At 32.2% G+C, this 21,153-nt stretch overlaps 1 protein-coding gene across 1 annotated transcript in view; it reads left to right on the top strand.

The window, feature by feature from the left end:
* Positions 1 to 21,153, top strand: part of LOC129234211 (39S ribosomal protein L15, mitochondrial-like) — a 31,246-nt gene that overhangs the window by 7,369 nt on the left and 2,724 nt on the right. The window contains exons 2-5 of the mRNA XM_054868133.1: positions 4,445 to 4,596; positions 6,859 to 7,024; positions 17,029 to 17,188; positions 20,318 to 20,484. Coding sequence (XP_054724108.1) covers positions 4,445 to 4,596; positions 6,859 to 7,024; positions 17,029 to 17,188; positions 20,318 to 20,484 — 645 coding nt within the window. The remainder of the gene's footprint in view (positions 1 to 4,444; positions 4,597 to 6,858; positions 7,025 to 17,028; positions 17,189 to 20,317; positions 20,485 to 21,153) is intronic.

Here is a 21,153-nt window from a genome sequence, read left to right as displayed (position 1 = left end):
TAAATTAAAATAAACAAGTTACACCTTAAACAGAGCAGTCAGGCTTAACAAGAAATCAGCACAATTTAGGCTTAGCTACACAGAATAGAAAAACACTTTAAGAAAGCAAGTAAATCAAAAATAAGACTTAAAAGCACAAGAATACTTAATTATATGATAAAATACAATAAAAATACTGAAACTAAAGTAGTAAAATAAACAATTACAGTAAAAAATCACTTATCTCAGGAGCAGCAAAAACACTCCCCAGCAACTGTAGCGCCCTCTAGCGGCGAAAAATCATATGATAATGGCACGTTACAGATACAGACCACGTTGGAGTTAACTTTTAATTAACGTTCAAGTTTGAAGAAACTTCCATTTCCTAATATTTTTACTTCAAAACACAACTACTGAATTTAAACTAACACAAAATAAGCTTTCCTGTAAGGTATATTGCACGAAACAACATGTATCTCTCCTGCGTGAAACCAAGTAAACAACCCAAGTAATCAAGTTTGAACAGATCTAAGATTGTCTTCAGGTTGCCAAACACAGGTTAATTTCGCCAGGGATGCCATGCTTAAAAAATTATCGCCTCATTGGCGAGAAAAATATTTCAATTTTATGCAAAAAATCGGATGTAGCCAAATGGGGGGGGGGGGAGGGGGGTATATCACATCTGTACCAAATGAGGAAATTTATCTTAAGAACTTAGATGGATCAGTTAATCAGAACGGTGAAGGTGTTCTTGTGTGAGGGTGCATTACAGCATCAGGACTTAGAAATTTGGAATTTTTTGATGAAATAATGAATCATGCTGTTTATTTAAATATTTTAAAAAACAATTTTAAACATTTAGCCCAAAATTTGATAATTGGAAACATTTTTGTTTTTTATCAAGATAACGATAAAAAGCACACGTTTGCGTTTGGTGCCTCGAAAATTGTCCTTAAGCTTAGAAATATCTCTTCAATCGTCAGATTTAAACTTAATGGAACATATTTGGAGATATCTGGTAGCTAGATTACGAAATTACACCATTGAAACGAAAAGTGAACTAGAAACAGTAAGACTCAAAGTACGGCTGAACACTTACACAGAAATTGCGCAAAAAAAAAGAAAGAAAAAACAATGAAATTTATTTCCAGATATTTAAAAGCTGTTGTTGATGCTGCATGATATTCTACTAAATAATAACTTTGTAAAAAGTTAGATTATTTACTAATTTTTTGACATTTTTTCAAAGTGTACAAAGACTTTTGTGAGATAAAATTTAAGGCACTTTGTGGTTTTTGATTTTTTTTAAAATTATATTTTAATAATAAAAAAAATTTTTTATTAAAAATTTTCATGTAGTTTTGTTAAAAATATATCATAGATCTTATAATAAAATACTTATTCCGAAATATTAATTCTAACTAATGGATAATGGCCTATTTCATTGAATGTCGTAGGTGTACGAACAACTTTTGGGAGCTACTGTATGTCCTTTGATCATCTTTTAGTTCGACATTTTACATTTATTAACACAATTTCTAAGCAATTGTAAACTCTGTTAGCTTTTATGGGAAATTTACTGGAAGGATAAATTTTTATCTACTTATTTTTAAGAAAAAATTATTTTTGATATTAATATAGCCACATGCTTTTTAGTTCCATTCACCTGATACATTGAAAATATTGAAACTGTTACACCTATGAAATAATTGTGTTGAGTTTAGTTCATATAAAATCTTATTAGATGAAAACTTGCTTTAAGATTAACAGATAGGAACCGAGTGTACCTTAAAGAGTACTTACTGAATTATAGAGGACATTCTTAGTATCAACAGTATTTGGATATTTACAAATCTCAAATGAAAGACACAACTTAAAAAACGAAAATTGTTTCATAATTCATAACAACTAAAGTTCGCATGCATACACGTAATAAAAGTTGGGCTATTAAAAACGTATATTGAGCTGAATTATTATTATGATATTAAAAATTTATCGCTAGTCCAGGCCCATTATTTCAAAATTCTCCCATGGGGGGAGGGGGCAAAGGTATCTATTCAATGTATTTCATTCTATATATATATATATATATATATATATATATATATATATATATATATATATATATATATATATATATATATATATATATATATTCAATTTTCATAAATGCAGGAGGCAGCTATTGTGTTATTGTGTTACTGGTATTGCTGTTTTCTCGATTGCAGTTGTAGACATCATTTTAGTTACAGCTGAATAAAAAATGACTAAATATTGCTAACATCATCTGTTAATGTTCCTACCTAATTTTTATTTCTGTTCAACTGTACAGCAGTTACATTGTACAACACGTAAAACATTACTCACTGAACAATTGCAACACTGATTGTAATTTACCTAAGGGAGAATATAATTTTAACTAATGCACATTTCAGTTCAACATCCTAAAATTTGCTGAATTATTAACCCTTTAGCTATCGTGCCCGAGATAATTTGAAGCACAGCACTAGTGTTACAAAACGTCAAGCCCCAGTAATATTTGGGATGCATTTTTTTCGAGTGCATTGTATTGTTATACAGTCAAACAGCGTTAACACGAACTCGCTTAAACGCAAAATAAATGCCGTTCCCCGTCAGATAAAGCTACAAATTAGTGGTAAAACAATTGCGTAACAGGAAAGGATTTAGAGGAAATCCCGCATAAGACGAAGAAAATTTTAAGGTCTTGAAGAAAGAAAGGAGGAGAAAAAAGAAAGTCCCCTTACTTTTACATGAAATTATTTTCGATAGCTGAAAGATCTACAGTTGAATGCAAGCGACACGGATGGCAGTGACAAAATTCCTCTCCTTTGTGTAGAAAAATCGGGAAAACCACGTTGCTTCAAGAAAGTACGAACTTTAGCTGTAAACTATGCTTCGAGTAAAAAACCTTGAATGAACAGTGAAATCTTCACCAAGTGGCTGACAAAAAAAAGTCTAATTCTAAATACCTGGTCTGTCCATGCAGTGGTTTAATGTTTAAAAACAATAAAGTGTTTTTTCATCACTCAACACTGCAGCAAAAATCCAGTCTTGTGATCAAGGAAAAATGCACTTTCCTGGATAAATGATCCGAATAGGCATTGTCTGTTTTAAATTTCTTGTGTTTCTTACTTAATCTATAAATTTTAAGGCTTGGGTGTTCATTTTTGTACAAAGGTACTTTGGTTCCTATATTTTCTGAGACATAAAAATAAAAAAAACTTGTCTTCTTATACAAAATCCAGTAAACCTCAAAATGGGTTAACATGAAAATCGGTTAACACGATGGCATCCCCGTCAAGTTCGTGTTAACGAGATATGAGTGTATTCGAATATATATTGGGAGACGTTTAATCCTCCTTCATCTCTTTGTCAAGCCTAAGTTTGTCTCAGAAAAAGTTAACTAGTGCTCAATTCAGTTGATGATAACATTTTACTGAAGGTTTCTAAGAATAGAGGTTCATGTTGAAAGTGTGTCGCATTTTATTTCTATTTATGTATTTTTATCTATTTATTTTTTAAGAAAATATTTAAATTGATTTTTTTGAAGAAATTTTAGATAATAATGCTCTACTTGAAATGAAATTCACCACTGCCAAGTTATGCGGCAGCAGCCTCAAACGAATTTGCAGTGGCTACATAAGCTTAAAATTTTTATACATATAATTCAAAATATCAATTTTTAGCTACTACTATTTATGTATTTTATTTTGAATGAAACATTTGATTTTTGCAAACAAAAAAATCTGAAAATTTATGTACCCAAATCTTTATGTATTGAAAACGTTAATGTAATATTGCTTTGGAGTGCTATATTGTTACAAATTCTGTAAATAGTAATTATTTTTATGATTAATTTGTTGTAATCTAGCTAAATTTGGTGTTTATTCCATTATTTTTCATCTAAAATTATCTTAGTAACGTAACCTGTAAATAGTTTCATGTAATGTACATACAACACCCTAACATTTAACTGAAGTATATGGTTCCCGGATAACATTTGTGACTGGAATAAAAAGAAAATATGAGAAGTGTTTAGAATTTTGTCAGAAGCATTTAGAGTTTTGTCTAGAATTTTGTCAGAAGCATTTAGAATTTTGTCGCAACTTCTCTAGGATTTAGGATTTATAAATAGCCTCCACGCATGATAAAGTTTGTGTTTTGCTTTTTTTAAACTGTCTGAGCCGTTAGCTCTGTTTTTGTGCCTTCGCGCTGTGTTTTCGCGTATTTGGATGTAAATATATGTGTGACGGTTGAGTTTACGGTGTTTATTTGTTATTTGCTTAATTGCTGATGACTGATTTAGCAGTTGTAACTGCATTTCTTGTACATAGTTGTAAATAAATCTCCTGTGTTTTCTCAAGAACTGTGTCATCATTTAAAGAAAGTTTGAAGTTGTATCACAAACTCTGAAAACAATATTCTATTTCAATTTAAATTGCAGAGAAGACCTAGAGGACAGCATGGTGGTACCACTCATGGTCATGGCAATAAGGGAGCTAAACAGCGATGCTCATATTCTCGTATTGGTTTTGAGTATGGAAAAGTGTCATTTTACAGAAGAATACCTAGAGAATTCTACTATTCTGGTCATGCGTAAGTTTTATAATTTTGGATAGACCTCATTGTCTTCTTGTTTTGTCTCGCATGTAAACAATTACTGCAACCTTAAAAAGTCTCCTGTTGGTAAATTTTTTCTTACGAGGTAAATGAAATATTTTTAAATTCCCTTCCTGTATTATTTTTTATGTACTACCAGATACATTTCTCCAGATTCGAGTATTATGCAACATTCGTTAACCAACATTTCTGAATATTGGACATTTTTAAAAAATCCTAGTAACTCATGTAAGACGTTCCAAACCGTCAACTCGTGAGTAATGGATAATTATTTCAGAAGAAAAAATGAAGTTTAAGTTATATTTTCGGTATTGGTAACATTATCTGCTTATTAAGTTTTACACATATTTAGTATGTAAGAAAGAAAAGAACCCATAGCTTTATTTATAAAGAACATTCCAATTTTATTTGAAACAGCTTTATCACAGTGACCTCTGATCTGACAAAGCATTTCACTTCTACATTGAGATTAATCTCACTCCCTTATTTCAGGGTTGGCAAAAACCCGTTTTTTTTTAAAAAAGCCCATGGACCCAGGGTTTTTTTGTTTTTTTTTTTAAAATAAAACCCAAAAAAAACCCAACTAAAGCTGGGTTTTTTAAAAGAAATGTGGGTTTTTTCCTTTTTTTATAGAAAATGTGGGGTACATGTAGCATATTGTAGCGTAAGTATATAGACAAAGGGCAAAAACTGTCTTGGAGTGAAAACAAAGCGGGAAAACTAGTTAAAATTCAGCGTATTCTGAAGAAAAGTATAAAAGAGGAAAAAACCCAAGAATGGTGAAGTTTCAGTTTTTTTAGTTTCCATGATCACCAACAGTTAAGGCAGTTACTTCTCAAGTGATAAAATCTATTGTTCATTTTTTAATTACTTTTTTTTTGCATTTTACTTTATTGTATTTCATTTTGTTATGCAAAACTACTGTAGAACTTCAAGTAGTTTAAATCTTTTTTTACTGAATTCCAGCTTAATCAAGACATTTCTTTGAATTTATTTTATAATGCCTGTTTTTCTATTTCTGTACACAGAGTAACAAATGTTAAAACTTTTTCGTAAGATAATGAAAATGCTGTACATCCTATTCTGTTTTCTGTCCAACCGTTTGTAAACCTGTTAATTTCTAAAAAATATACCTTGTTTATTTGAGATTTGTGAGGTGTTGGTTTGCAGAAAATAATTCACATGAAAGTCCTTTTTAGCTAGAGCAGTTTACTCTGTACAATCTACAAATCTTGAGGAAATCAGACGTGACAGGACTTAGTCAAGATAATTTCAGTTATTTATTGACCAGTTAAAAAAAGAAGTTAAATATATTTATTTAAAATCTTTGAAGTATTTTTTAATGCCGTTAAGAGTTAAGAAATACCATTAAAGTTCAAAATTCATTTTTTATGTCCATTGTGTGTGGTGAAGACCAAATAAAAAAGAAGTTTAAATTGTAAAAGTATTTAAATTAATTAATTTTTTTAAAATCTTCTCAGAAAATTAAAAAACCCCAAAAGTGGGCTAAATAATGGGTTTTTTTAAATGTTTTTTTTCAAAAAAAAACCCATTGGGTCCAATCCGGCCAACCTTGCCTTATTTACTTTCTCGAGCAAATCTGTTTCAATATGATTCTTCCTTAATTGCTCTTTAGATGTCATGTAGGCTCCATCTAGGGAGTAACTACATTACTTGATCAGTACATCTCCTACTTGGAGAATACCAGATCAAGGTTAGAAGGAGAAAATAAATTCGTATTTCTCAATAAAGGGACTGGTAAACCTTGTTGCTTGAATGTCTTGAAATTGCTAACCTTAAAGGTTGTTTTAACATAGTATCTGTGCAGTAAAACCATGCTACAGTCATATAGTTTGTACACTTTCTGTTTCAGTGTAGAATATTTTTCTATTTCACTTAGATACAGATTAAATGTTTAACATGACACTGGCAGGACCAAAATAGTTTTTCTTGATAAAAAAGTTTTGTATTCAACTGCACATTTTTACTGTCCAGTCTGCTATGTCTTTTCATTTTAACTAATTTTTTATGTGCAGTGTTTTTGAGTGAAGCATATTTCATAATATTTTCAATTATCCTTTGGTGTTTTATCAATAAATAAATATAAAATTTCTTTAAAAAGATTTCTTTAACTTAACTATAATTTTTGTATACTGTCAATGTAAATAATATGAAATGGTAAAACACGAACTATTTGTTGATTTTTTTTAAAACTAAAAGTTAAATATTTTTTGACAGTTACAGACGACAATATCCCCCGTTTAGCCTTGGTCAATTGCAGCTTTTGATTGATTTAGGAAGAATTGATCCTAATCAGCCTATTGATTTAACTACTCTGTGCAATACTCACGTGTATTTCATTGATCCAATTGAAAAACATTTTGGTGTTCATTTAACGGATGAAGTAAGTGTTTGAGATATTGCGTTTATTTGTTTATTTGTATGTTTTTGCTTTTATTAATATGCAATTCTTAAGGATTAAGTTGTTTTGCTTCATTGTATATGTGTGGGCATGAATTCTGAAATATAACTCTTTTCAGAATACTCTGTGACTCAAGATATACATAAAAAACAAGCTTAAATATAGTTGGGATTTACAGCTATCAAATCAATGTTCTATGTGCAAATTACTTCAAAAATATCATAATTAACCCAGAATTGCATGTAAAAATTTCCTTAATTTGTGTTATTTTAGTTAATCCTCATATAAATATATATTGGTCAATGATTGAGTAACCCACAAGTTTCAACAATGAAACTCACACCATGGCATGATAATGTGATAATATGTTTTGGTATTGTTTAGGGCTCGGTGTAAAGGGCTTCTTACGCCTAATTGAAAATATAGACGGCGCTGAATTTCACTCGGTTTGTGAGGAGGGGGGGTCCCATCTTTCACACAGTGGGGAGTAATTAGGGGATAATAGCTGTTGTGGGAACCAAACCCCTCTTCCTTCCAAGTAAAAGCAAACAAGAAGACCGGTTTGCTGTTTTTACACGTTTCTCAATGCATGTTCATTTTCTAGGTGGCATATAATCCGACATTCAAAATGTTTTGGTCCATAATCTCAAACTTCCAAAATTGTCACTGTCTCTAATCAAATTCTTGATTTTGAATCTTTCGAAGCAGTTCAAATAATGTATATATATATATATTAAAGTATATTTCGTTTATACATATCTAAAATGAGGTTAAAAATGAGTGTATTTTAAAAATAATGGTTGATAATCTTATTTTATTTTATTATTCGCAGATACACCCATTTTTAACACCCTTACAAATGCATTAGCCAAATAAGATGATTGCAAGATTTAGAAGAATTAAAATTAATTTAAAGAGCTAGGAACAAAATTAGCAGTACTTGATCTTTTTGAAGCAAGCTATCACAAAAAAGTTTACAACGTGGGATAAAGTGAAATAATTAACCTTACTCTTTTCAAAAAAAAAAAAAAAAAAAGAAAAAACAAGTTGAGAATTTGTTCCGAAAATTACAGTACATAAGGAAAGAACAATTTATTTTATAATAAAACTTGCATTGAAACATTATTTTTGACAGTAAATTTGTACCTCTAAAAAAAGGTAGAAAATGTTCACTTCTTTTTTTCATGGGGGGAAAGTGAAAAATAAAATATTTTGCTAAATGTTTTCCATTTGATTATTAAAGATATTTTTGATCAAATAAATGAAAAGGAATAAAACAGAAGGAATTAATGAATAAATTAATAAACGAGAAAATATTAAATAAGTTAACAAAATACTGAATGAATAATGAATAGGAAAATAAGTGAATGAATGAATAAGTAAGTTAATAATTTTAATGAAGTACTCTTGACTTCATTACGTTTTGTACATTTGACTAACTGTACAAAATGTTTTGAATACTAAGCTTAATATTAAACAAATAAATACTGCAATGACTCTTAGTAGGTCTCAATTAATATGTAAAAAGTTAATAGGAATAATTTTAAAATTTAATGATAACAAAAATAATTTTTGACTTACAACAAAGAATTACAATATTGCCTGCAAAACCGTATTCTTTAATTTTCAGAGGTAATTTTTTTTCTTGACTGGAATAGACTATATGTGTGATTACAGAGTAAAATGTTATTAGATACGGGCATTAAAAGCAGAGTAAATATTTCACCATTGCACTTTGTGCCGCATTTCTCTACTTTTCAAAAAAAAAAAAAAAATAGTTGTACTCTTTTCTCTTTCAATTTCAAAAGTAAACTAAACCCTACAAAAACCTATTTGAGGTGGACTATCATCCAAGAAAGACTTAATCCTTCAGCCCTTATTCCTACTGAAAATGAAATAGCAAATTATGTTGCTTTTAAAGAATTAATAAAAGAGAGCATCTGCTAAAGCAAGAATTTTTTTTTTGTCTTCATCATGGGTGCAAGACCTTCTGTCTCAGGACGGATTTTCCTCTTGGACAAAATTTCCGAGACGGAGTTCGGGACAGAAAGAAATTCAATGACGTTTTCAGTTTTTACTTAAAAAGGAAAATTGAGTGTTTGAAAAATATGCTTTAATAACTGGACCGTTCCATAACCACGAATTTACATCGTCATTCTCTTGGTTTTCCGCCATGGGCTTGTTTTGTTTGCAACGGGCTTTTGGAGGAGTGGCTTTTCGACTCGTGCCGTTTGACTTTTTTTTGGTATAGCTCTGTTATTTCCAACTCACATGAACTTGTTTTGTAGCTGATGTATTAAAAACTATTTGAGGCTACAATTAAATGACTTGAGTGAAATGGCATTTGGGACCTTCTCCCGAAAAGTGTTTGTAATTGAAATCTTAAAACTTTTGAGACTGTCTTCGGTAATGTCAAGAGGGAGGGAGGGGACTTTCTTTAGACAAAATTCCGAAACTGAAATCTTAAAAGCGCAACTTTAGACCGTCTTGAGGTTCGGGGTTCCCCTTTCCCAAAAAATATTCAAAGCTGAAGTATTCAGAACTCAGCTTTAGGTAATCTTTAAAAGACTTAAGAAGACTGAATTCGAAGGCTTTCTCTCAATAAGTTTTAGAATTTAAATTCTTAAATCTTCGGTGATGAAAAGGCGAAACCGCAAATTGCTCTCTCCCCGAAAATTTCTCCATGCTATTTGCCATGCCTATATTGCTCCATGCCATTGAAATGCTATTTTGGCTATTTTTGAGTGAGTTAAGAGTTAGGAAATTCAGGGGTCTTTCTCGAAACATTTTCGAAATTGAAGTCTTAAAACATTGGGTTGTCTTTGGCGATGTGGGGAGGGGAGTTGCTCTCTCAATGGAAAAATAAATCTTAAACAAAAACTTACACTGCTTTTAGTAAACACACAGAGAGAGAGAGGGGGGGGGGGTATTCCGCACCCCAGCCCGAAATATTTTTTTTTTCTGAAATTTTAAGAGCTTTGTTTTGGGCTATCTTTGGATAACGAGGGGGAAGGGTGTAGGAAGGTTCTTTCAAAAAGTTTCCAAAATTAAAGTATTAAAACTTTTAGGCTGTCATAAGTCATGTTTATAGGTAAGAGGGGTACTATTCCTACAAAACAATTTAGACTGAAGCCTTAAAAATTGAAAGTTAGGACATTTGTGGTGAACTCAGAGGAAGGGTTTCGGGAGTTCTCTTCCGAAAATGTTTTGATGCTGAAAAATTTAAAGCGCCACTTTAGGCTATATTTGAGTGCCTTAAGAGGGATGTGATTCGGGAACCTTGCCTGAGGTTCGGATTCAGTTCCCCTATTTCTTTTTTTAATTAATGAATATTGGAATGGATACCCTGTTTAAAATATATATCTACTTCACTGAAGCGATGTTTTATTGCTAATTTCACCACCTGCTATCTTATAAAAGAATTCTTTTTCAAATGAAGACTGTGTGGGGGAATGGTGCCAGTTCATTATCATTAGTCGGCCATACCCTTCCCCCACCTTTCCTTCTTTTCTGGTTTGTTGGTGCTACCTTATGTAGACATTCCGATCAGAACTGATTTATGTTGTAAAAGTGAAAATTTATGTCCTAAGCGAGTTTATTGCTACAATAAAAATGTTTACAATCGGCAAAAACTAATGGTGGGGCGCTGCGAACGCTTTTACCCCTAAAATTATCCAACATCGTCTAAAATTGCGTTTTTGGTACTTCAATATCGAAATATTGCCGAAGGAGGGTTCCTGAACTCCATCCCTTCCATAGTGCATTCAAAAAAGGTATAAACGTTATGAAAGATGGAGTACAATTTTGTTTTTAAAACTTCGATTTCGGGGAGAGCCTAGAACGCCCTCCCCCCCCCCTTTCTCTAATATTTTTGAAGGCTGCCCAATATTGTGATTTTGAGACTATCAGTTTGAAATAATTGATGTAAGAGTCCCTGAACCCCTCCTTTCCCAGAACTTTACCAAAATGGTTTACCATAGCGTTTTTTGGACTTCAATTAGAAAAAATTTCAGGGGGAGAGCCCCCAGAAATCCCCCACCCCTGCCACTTATTTCCATATTTTAGATTTTTTGGAATTATGATGTCAAAACGCTTAAATATTTTAAAGGCTTAAAATTTAAATCAACCATAGATTCCAAAACTGGCATTGTTAAAATCTACAACATTTATGCACAAATTTTTCCTTGAGCCTGCATGCGGGCGGGGGGGGGGGGGGGGGGGCTGAAAATATTTTCCGTCTTGAACACATCACCAAACTTGCACCCATGGTCTTCATTCGTATACATTCATGCATGGTAAAAGATAATGCTCATTGGTAGGCACAAATGCATGTTAATAACAACAGTAAATAATCCTATCTCATCACCTCACAACAACAGTAGTGAAAGAGTATGTTTTTCATTACTTACAATGCATTACCAATCATTCTGCATGACTTGGGTAAAAGACCCTTATCAGCACTCATTCACATTGGTCGAATCAACCGAATGTTTGGTTTCAGTTTCGTCCACCTTTGGCGGAACTCCGTAGTGCATGACGTCACATGGAAGCTTCTAGAAAGAATCTGATAGCACCAGGGCCGGATTTAGAAGTGTGGAGGTCCCAGGGCAACGAAGGAGTGGAGGCCCCTAATCAGGGTTCGAAAAGATCATCATATTTTCGAAAATATCCGATACTTTGATATAAATCCGAATATTTTGATATGTATGTCCGATATTTTTGACCCGTGAAAGTTAGGATATTTTGTAAAAATTTTAGAGTGGGGGCCCCTTTGTTGTGGAGGCTCAGGGGCAGTAGCCCCGCCTGCCCTCCCCTAAATCCGGCCCTGGATAGCACGTGTGCTGAACGATAGCAGTGAGGAGAGTCCGTTCACGTGACTCGGATATGCTAATGATCCGGGGGATATTTAAACTGCTCGCGGCTTATGTTCTTCCTCTTTGATTATCTCTCACCGTCATAGGCCGGCATTCGAACTTGCTTGTTCGTGCCACTCGCTCTTCTTGAATATGATGAGCTTGTGTTAGCTTATTTCCAAATGGGTTTTTTCGTCGAAGTACTTAGTCGATAGTCATGCAGTTTGGATTTCATCATTGCTGTATTAGTTATCTCGTGCATTAATAGCACATAGCACGTTGTATGCATAGTTTGTTACTAAATGAGAGATATATATATATATATATATATAATGATTACGTTTTTAGTATATTTTTATCATTTACAGAATGTTTTAGCTATTTACATTATTGTTTAACTAGCAAAAATACCCGCGTTGCCTGGGTCAGTAATAATTGTAAGTAACAATCGCTACTTTCTTTCGTTTTCTGTTTTAACTGAAAGGACTCAAAACACACCGCTTTGACATGATCAAAAATCGAGCTTCTTCTCATCCATAAAAGTAAAATAGCAACAAGTATAAAGAACCAGCGAATACTCATTTAGAAACGAAAGCACGAATTTAAGCATATAAAAATTTGAAGAATTTCCAAAATATGAACTAACAAAGATCACTAAAAAAACCGTGCACTTTCTTCATTTAATTAAATAGTACACGCACACAAAAAGAAAAAAAAGCTCTCTACTATGTTTCCCTACTTGTGCAAAAAGTAGAGTTTCCAAATGTTTAAAGGACTTTAAACTCATGTTTGCTCCGGAGAAGCCTTGATTCAAAATTTTCATTATGATTAATTTTAATATTGCTGTTGTTAGGAAACGAATTTTTGTAACAATGGGTTTAATCACAAAGAGTAAAGAAATCACATAGAGAGGCCTTGCTACACTAAGAAATCGAAGCCTGAAGTATCACCGCTGTATCCAAACATCCTTAGCTTCTTGCTAAGTAATTCATGATACATCTTGATTCAAAACATTCCATTACTGAATCTCAATTGGTTGTTAATTTAAACAGATATTCTTGCAAGTTTATAAAGCACATTTTTGAAATTGCATTAAAACATGAATGAAATTGCAAACCAATCCGCCAGCTACTTTATACGATCTGTTTGCGAGATTGGTGAAAACTATACTTGCGAAGCGATCACGTTATCATAACTCCGTTCATCATAGCACCGCTATGGCTTCAATTTCATCTCCTTTTTGCCATAGACGAGGCATGTCTATGTATATTTCTTTACTCTATGTTTAATCATAACATGGGGAAATTACATGAAATTTACTGTTTTCCAACATAACTTTTTCAAACTAAGTTTTTAATTAATAAATTATAGCCTAAGTTGCTTCCTGATAATGTAGCTATCTATGGTGAAAAAATGGTTAAAATCCGTCCAGTAGTTTTGAAGTTTACCCCGGACAAAAGATGAGGATGCAATTCCTAAGAAAGCAATAAATGTCATGCTTGCTCCAGAGAGGCCTTGATTCAAAATTTACATTATGATTACTTTTAATATTGCAGTTGTAAGGCAACGAATTTTCGAAACAATGGGTATAATCTTTAATCATTTGATGTGGAAATTACATGACATTTACTGTTTTCGATAACAACGTTTTTAAACTGAGTTTTTTAGCAATAAATTATAGCCTTTGTTCCCTGATAATGTAGCTATCAATGGTGAAAAAATGGATAAAATCCGTCCAGTAGTTTTAAAGTTTACCCCGGACATCCGGACAGAAGTAGCCCTTTATGTATAAAGATAAGGATGCAACTCCTAAGAAAGCACAAATATCATGCTTGCTCCAGAGAGGCCATGATGCTAAATTTATATCATGATTACTTTTAATGTTGCTGTTGTTAGGCAACGAATTTTGGAAACAATGGGTTTAATCTTTAATCATTTGATGTGGAAATTATATGACATTTACTGTTTTCGATCACGACGTTTTTAAACTGAGTTTTTTAGCAATAAATTATAGCCTAAGTTGTTCCCTGATAATGTAGCTATCAATGATGAAAAAATGGTTAAAATCCGTCCAGTAGTTTTGAAGTTTACCCCGGACATCCGGACAGAAGTAGCCCTTTATGTATAAAGATAAACGTCATTCAAGTTTGAAATAGTTTGTTAGTCTTATTTCAGAACTCACTCTTCAAGTATTAAAGGAAATATTGGGGAGATATTATTAGATTAGAAATTCTCTCCAACATTTCTTATGATAAATGTTAAATACAAACTTTTACAGAAATTTATGAGTAAAATATTTGGGGGGGGGGGGAGATTAATCTGGACAAATGGCAGCCCCATAAACGAATAAACGGAATTTTTGTGCTTTTTTGCTTGTTTGTTTGAAAGGTGACTTCATCGAGAGTGTTCTTACCTACGATTAATTTGTATGGAGTTTAATTTTTATTCATTTTATTTCATTTTAATCATACAATTACTGGCCAATGAATTAGAAACGTTTGAGAGAAACTTCTTGCCCTACTCGCACTGTGCAAGGATCTGGAGGGAGTATCATGATATGGGGCATGTTCTGCAAGCATGCTCTTTGAGAGAAAATCAAGTGCACCCTGCAATGTTGCATTTTTATCCTGATGGCAACAAATACTTCATGGACAACAATGCAACTATTCATTGTGCCAGAAATGTTGAAAATTGGTTTGCTAAGCATCAGCTACCGAATGAAAAGTTGTCCAGACTACAAAAAGGGACTCCACACCTGAAATAGCTTAGGGCCTCATTAGGTTTACATTCAGCCCTGCATTTTCCTAATACATACTACTTATTTGCCCTGCTCCCAAGAACGAGGACTCCCCTTCCCCCAAAATACCCTCAAAACACCCAATAACAGTTTTAATGTTCCTCTCATGGGAACACCTATGCAAGAAGCTTTATAGTTAGTAATGAGCAATGACACATGAGAATATTTTCTCCCTCGCACTCCCCTCGTTGTATGCATATACAATAGCTAATGAGTCTGGATATATCGTGCGCCCCTCTGAAGTTCCATTGAGGGGGTACAGTCCAGTCCTGCTAGCTGTGCCACCCGGCTTAGCATGGTCTCAAAAAAAAAAAAAAAAAATCTAAAATTTCTTGACAGATTGTGGAAAAATAACCAAAGAGGAAAATTTTTTAATCCCAAGATTACAGAAAAAGCCTCAAAACAAAAGCCAGAATTTTATTTGTTCATATCAGAGGAAAAAAATGGCAACAGATCTTTCTTCTCAACGATTTTCTTCACGCTACAAATTTTAATGAAAGCCTTGTTCCAACAATGACCGTGATCAACCATGAATTTCTAGTTGAACGCTTATCTACATTTTAGCATGAAATCAGTTAAAAATAGTTATAATTTACTTTCTAATTACCTTGGAACATTGGAACAAATTTTGACCAGACATTCCAAAATGTGCAAAGTCAGTATGAATTCTTGTGCCTTTTCCAGTGTAAATAATACTGGGAAAAATATATCCTATTTTACTCTCACATAGCATAAATGTCTTTATCCCAAAGCGAGATCTTTTCAGAAGCAAAAACTGGATCCACCCCAATCTACCCTTATACAGCATCAGACTTTCACCTACAGCCACATCGTGATCTGGAACGTATAATGAAGAAAATTTCTCGTTTAGATACTGAAAAATTGTCCAAATTTTATAAAATTTTGGATTAGGATGCGTCTGTAGATCAATGTCTTCATTGTTCACTAAATGCAGTTATCTTTTTAATATTTAAAACCTATCATATGTCATAATATTTTGAAATAACAGAGTTCCAACGCATTCCTTTTTCGACCAAAACATCTCTACAGCTGGTTTCTTTATAATACCTTGTAATATATGCAAGGCAAAAAAAATCTTAATTTCACTTTCATTCGTGGGAACCCACCTTTTAACTCTACTTTTTGATTTTATCGTTTGACTGTGGATGCATTGCTCTGCATATCTGTTAGTTTCAGTTTCTGTTAGCATTATATGCAACAAATTGCTATCAAAAAACAGATAAAAATATTCAGTTTCATGCGTGAAATTTGACGTATCAATTGTTGCACTTACTGCTCTTTGCTGAAATGGAAATCTTGGAGGGGCAGGAGAAAGATTGTCCAAAGGTAATGGATTCCAATCTCTATGCAACGAAATATCGCTATCATTATCACGTTTGATGTAATCTTCATCACTAGAAATATCTATCCGATCCTAAGGAGCCTAAACTGTGCTCCTCATCAGTTTCTGCATCTGATACTGCGAAAAAAGAAAATTATTTGCAAAGAAACTCACTAAAAACGAGCAAAAACTAAACAAAAAAGCGAAACCGTCCAAGCGTGTTTTTGATTGTTTCAGCAGCCGACACGCCGCCTTTCGCTCCTTCCATGAGCTCTCATGATCGGTAAGAGACTAGTACAACTAATGCCATCTAGTAGGAAAATAGTGAACTAAGTATTCTCAAGCCAAAAATAAGTCTGCTTGGGATTCACAAAAAAGAAACGGGAATTTTTATCCTGACCGAACTCGGCTCGGGCATCACAAAAAATGCACCAAGTTGTTGTCCCAACTGGACTCTGGCGACACCGGCAAGGGATTAAAAAAGGCAGGACTCTGAGCCCTTTAAAAAATGCTTAACAAGAAAACTACTATGTCCTATTCTACACCCCTCATAAAGTGTATACAAAATTTCCTGACTGGTTAAGACTTAAAAACGTAACAAACTCACTTTTACATTTATACTTTTTGTAAGGATTTAGAGAAAAGATTTCATTTAAAGTTCCAAAAAAAAGGGGGGGGGCTGCAGTCCCTAACAAAGTAGTTAAAAACAATGTATATCCTTTAAAAATAATTGGGTTTGTAATAATGCTTTTGATAAATGTTCTAAAAATTTCCTAATTTTTTTTTTTTTGAAATCCATGCTCTAACCTCTAGATTTAGTTTTTAGTGCAAAATGTTACCATTGCTTTTTCTCATTTGAAAATAGAATTTATTTTCATTACATATTACAAATGATAATTAGTAAAGTTTTCACATGAGTCCGGATTAAATTTATTGGGCTCAATAGTTTTGGATAATATTGCGATGCACTTATCATTGTTTGTTCTTTGTGCAGGGTGCTGATACTTTTACTGCTAAAGTAAATATTGAAGTTCAGCATGCAAAAGAAACAGTTATAGCTGCTGTGGAAAGAAATGGAGGTGTAATTACCAATTCATACTATGATATTGAGAGTATTATTGCTCTTATTAATCCACAGAAATATTTTGAAAGAGGTAAAATTTTTTCTTTATTTAAGTGATGCCACTTATACATATTTTTAATATGTTGTGTATATGTTTGTATTCAATCAGACTTAAATAACATATTCAAAAATATTTTAGGATTTATTTTTTTAGATCAAAATCTTTACTCTAGTAAAGCATCGGTTTCCTAGGAGTGAATCGCCGACCTTCGGCGTCGCTTATCGGCGAGAAAAAAAAAAAGATTCTTCTGCGCATGTGTGACCAAGCTAAATCGACGTTGTGAGTGGCCGCGTCGGAATCACTTGACTTTGATTTCAGCGTCACGCCGAGTAGCGAGGCCAAAGCTCGGTGATTTTGCTTCTAGGAAACCAGGGCTTAATGTAACATGAAAAGCATTGCATTTTTAAAATAGCTATTATTACAATGTACTTGGTACTTTGTTTCAAATTTTATAACCAGTTAAAAACAAGAAAATAAAGGATTTATCTGTAGATAATTATGATCTTTGTTTCACACAGTGGTTTGATGAAATCATCATTGAATAAAGCTGATTGTGTAGGTTGTGGAAAATGTAATGGTGTTGACAAAGTAAATAAACATTGAATAATTTCTTATTTGTTTACTTGTTATAAAAAATCTCTATAAGCCTTGAAAACTCTTTCTGTATATCAATTTATAGATACATTTGAAAGATAAAGGAATTTTCTTATTATGGTTTCGTATGATTTGCATTTATGAGACATATGATCAAATTTAATTTTCTAGAAAAGGATTTCTAGTTAAATAAAATAATATTGATGATTAAACATGCTATATTACTAATTGTGTAAGAAGCATTCATAATGTTTCTGCAGAAAATTTTGTTTTTACATTTCATTTGAATGAATAAGTTGCTGACTTAATTTGATATTTGTTCAAATCATTTTAAGTTTTGTTGTAATCTAGTTCTTACCTTACTTATATATTAATTAGTTAGCTAAATCTCCAAATTAGTTCATATTGTATTGATTAAAAGACTTGCATATAGCATCTAGTTAAAAAAAATTCTTTTCTATTATTCGTAGCAAATGCAATTTTTATTGATTTTAAAATATTTCACATTTACAGAAAAGCTTTACCTGGAGCTTTGTTTGTTTGTTATTAAAATGAAACATTTTTGAAATATGCATTATTTCTTTTTAAATGTTGAATTTAAGTTTAAAAAGGTACCTATTTTTTCATTCTGTCTTTCAACTTTGACATTTGCTCTTTTATCGGTCAACAATTTCTCGTCTTTCACTCAAACAAACGTAAAAGGTTAATTATGAATTAGTTGCATATGCTTAAGAAATGTATTTTATTTTTGTTGTACTCTCATGACTTGCTATGTTGATTTTAAAAATAGTTCAAGAAGAAGAAAAAACATTGTCATTAAAATTTTCTTAATTTGAAATTTTAGTTCTGGTTTGTTTTCAGTGTCAAATGTATTGCACTTTTGACGTTTATTTTCAAAACATTTTCACATTTGATGTCACGTAGCAGGTTTGTTGTCACATGGCTGGTTTATTGTCACATAATGGGTGTCTTCACAAGGATCTGAAGTGCAGTTTTCTGCACTTGCTTATAATTTATTCTCAATTAAAAAAATATTTGAGGTTCTTAATTTACAAAATGACAGCCCACTTTCCATTTTCTTATGAAAACCTTCAGGTATTTTTTCATGAACTCACAATTACCCCTGTAATTTTTTACTGAATAAATGTTTGACTTTGAAGACTAACACTGAAGAGTAAGGAAGAAGTGAGACAGCAAGGACAGTGAGACAACAGCAATATTGTAGGAATCCTCCAAGGTAGTGAGCGAAGCCACAGGGCTTCGCCACTGTAACGGACTTTTGTGGAAGGACGTTGGCAACATCATCGGACAGGAGCTTGGGTGTGGCCAGCGAATGGAGATCAGAAAGGTGTGGTGGACAGTGAGAGCTGTTTGTGTACAATATGTGTAAAGAGTTTTAGTTTTCTTGTTTAATGTTAGTGTATATTAAGTCACTTGTGAGTTTATGTGGTGGTTTGTTTTGCAAATGTGAGATAGTGAGATGTTGAAAATTTTCCCCATTAAAAAGTTAAAGTCATCAATTTGTCATGTCTTCAAGCATCAAATAACTTTACTGTTTGAATATTCCCTGCCTGGTAAAACTTTTGAAAAGTCAGGTTGACATACTGTAAACAATATTATAGAAAAACGTTACTTGCAAGTATCATGTAAGAAAAATAACTATGTCATCAGAGCTTGAACCCATTAAAGTAAAATATCTCCATCTTTTGTTGCAATGTTTCTAAACTGTTAGATAAATTTCCCAGGTTCGAGTTTTTAACTATACTTTAGCTATTTAACTGAAATTCATTTTAGCAGTGGAATGATATTGTTAATTTTCCTTGAGAATGGCAGCTATTGAGTTTATATTTTGCAAAAAGGGATGATGAAAAACCCAATAAGAAATTTTGCTTGGGAAAATTACCCCGAATCTCAAATCCATTTTTGCTGTAAAATGGTAACTAATTTACATAAACATTTGTACAAAACAACGCAGTGTATGATGTAATTTTATAACACATTTAAAAGCTAAATTATATTAAAATAATTAAAGGAAGACATAATTGTGTTGAATGGGTTCACATGAGAACTTATAAATAAATTATAACAAATTAACTTATAACTTATTTCGATTCATTACAGAAAACGTAGTGTTGTGCCTAACTTATGTGCTATTCATAGTGAGACATGCTATCACAAATGTATGAAATCTACAGAACTGCAGGAATAAGCTCTTAAATTAGTTTGTTGTTTGGATGATTATGAGTTTGAACTCTCACAATCATGTCTGCTTCTTTAATAAAGTTTCGATTTATTCTGTGTTGTTTTGAATGTATGAAACTTTTTATCATGAAATTCAATTTAGTTCATTCAACAGTAGGAAACTTCTAAATCTTAATACATCTTTTAAAAAATACTAAATTGAAATTACATTTTTTTTAAAACTTGATTATTGTAATTATTTTTTTATGTATCAATTATTATTTTGGTAAAATAATAATGAAAGGAAACGAATATTTCATTACTAATAAAGAATATTCAATGTGTTATCTTTTTATTTATCATAATATAAATGGTCTTTAAAAGGTATTCCAATCCCTCTTCGTAAATTGCCACCTGAAGATACAGTTGCTTTTTATGCTGATCCTAAATCTCGTGGATACCTTGCAGACCCAGAAAAAATTGCAGATGAAAGATTGGCTCTTGCTCAAAAATATGGCTATGAGCTCCCAGACATCTCCAAGGATCCGATGGTAAATTCATTTTGATTCTAAATATTAATGCACTGCATATGTACGGTAATTTCCAGAAGAAACGCCACATCGGCATAATCACCACACCCTGAAAAAAGTGTCAAAAAAAAATTTATAATGGTTAAAAACGTTACTCTCAAAAACAATGATTAACTCATCCATGGCATATCGGAGTAGAAAATACCCATTAAAAAGCGTATTAAAAGGAATGAATTCGCAGTATTCTTGCATATGGCTCCAATTCCCAATTTTTAAAGAAAGAACGGAATCCTGCATTTAAATCGATTCCTGATTTTTAGAGGAGAGTCAGAAATGTTTTCTCGCCTTTTGTTTTTTTGCAAATAAACTCTTTACTAACAGAAAAAATGAAATTTTATAATCATATTTACAATCTAGAACGAACAACAATCATATTTCATAATCAAAGTTTGTTTTTTCAATTTAAAAAAAATAGATGTTTTGCAAATTTTTGTTCTTTGTCCTTTTTATTCTGTACTAACATCAATAAAATATGCAGGGTTTTTAATTTTTTGCTTTCCTATTAAGGTTTTACATTACCTCCTTTTTAAGAAAATGTGCTCCATTTTGCATGTAATCAACTGCATGAAAATTTTGTGAATAGGAAATCTGGGTTTTCTTGCACATTTTGAACCAGTCTGCCGTTTACTG

The sequence above is a fragment of the Uloborus diversus genome, chromosome 1 (assembly GCF_026930045.1).
Source record: "Uloborus diversus isolate 005 chromosome 1, Udiv.v.3.1, whole genome shotgun sequence".
NCBI lineage: Eukaryota > Metazoa > Arthropoda > Arachnida > Araneae > Uloboridae > Uloborus > Uloborus diversus.
This window is presented reverse-complemented; position numbering and strand designations above follow the sequence as displayed.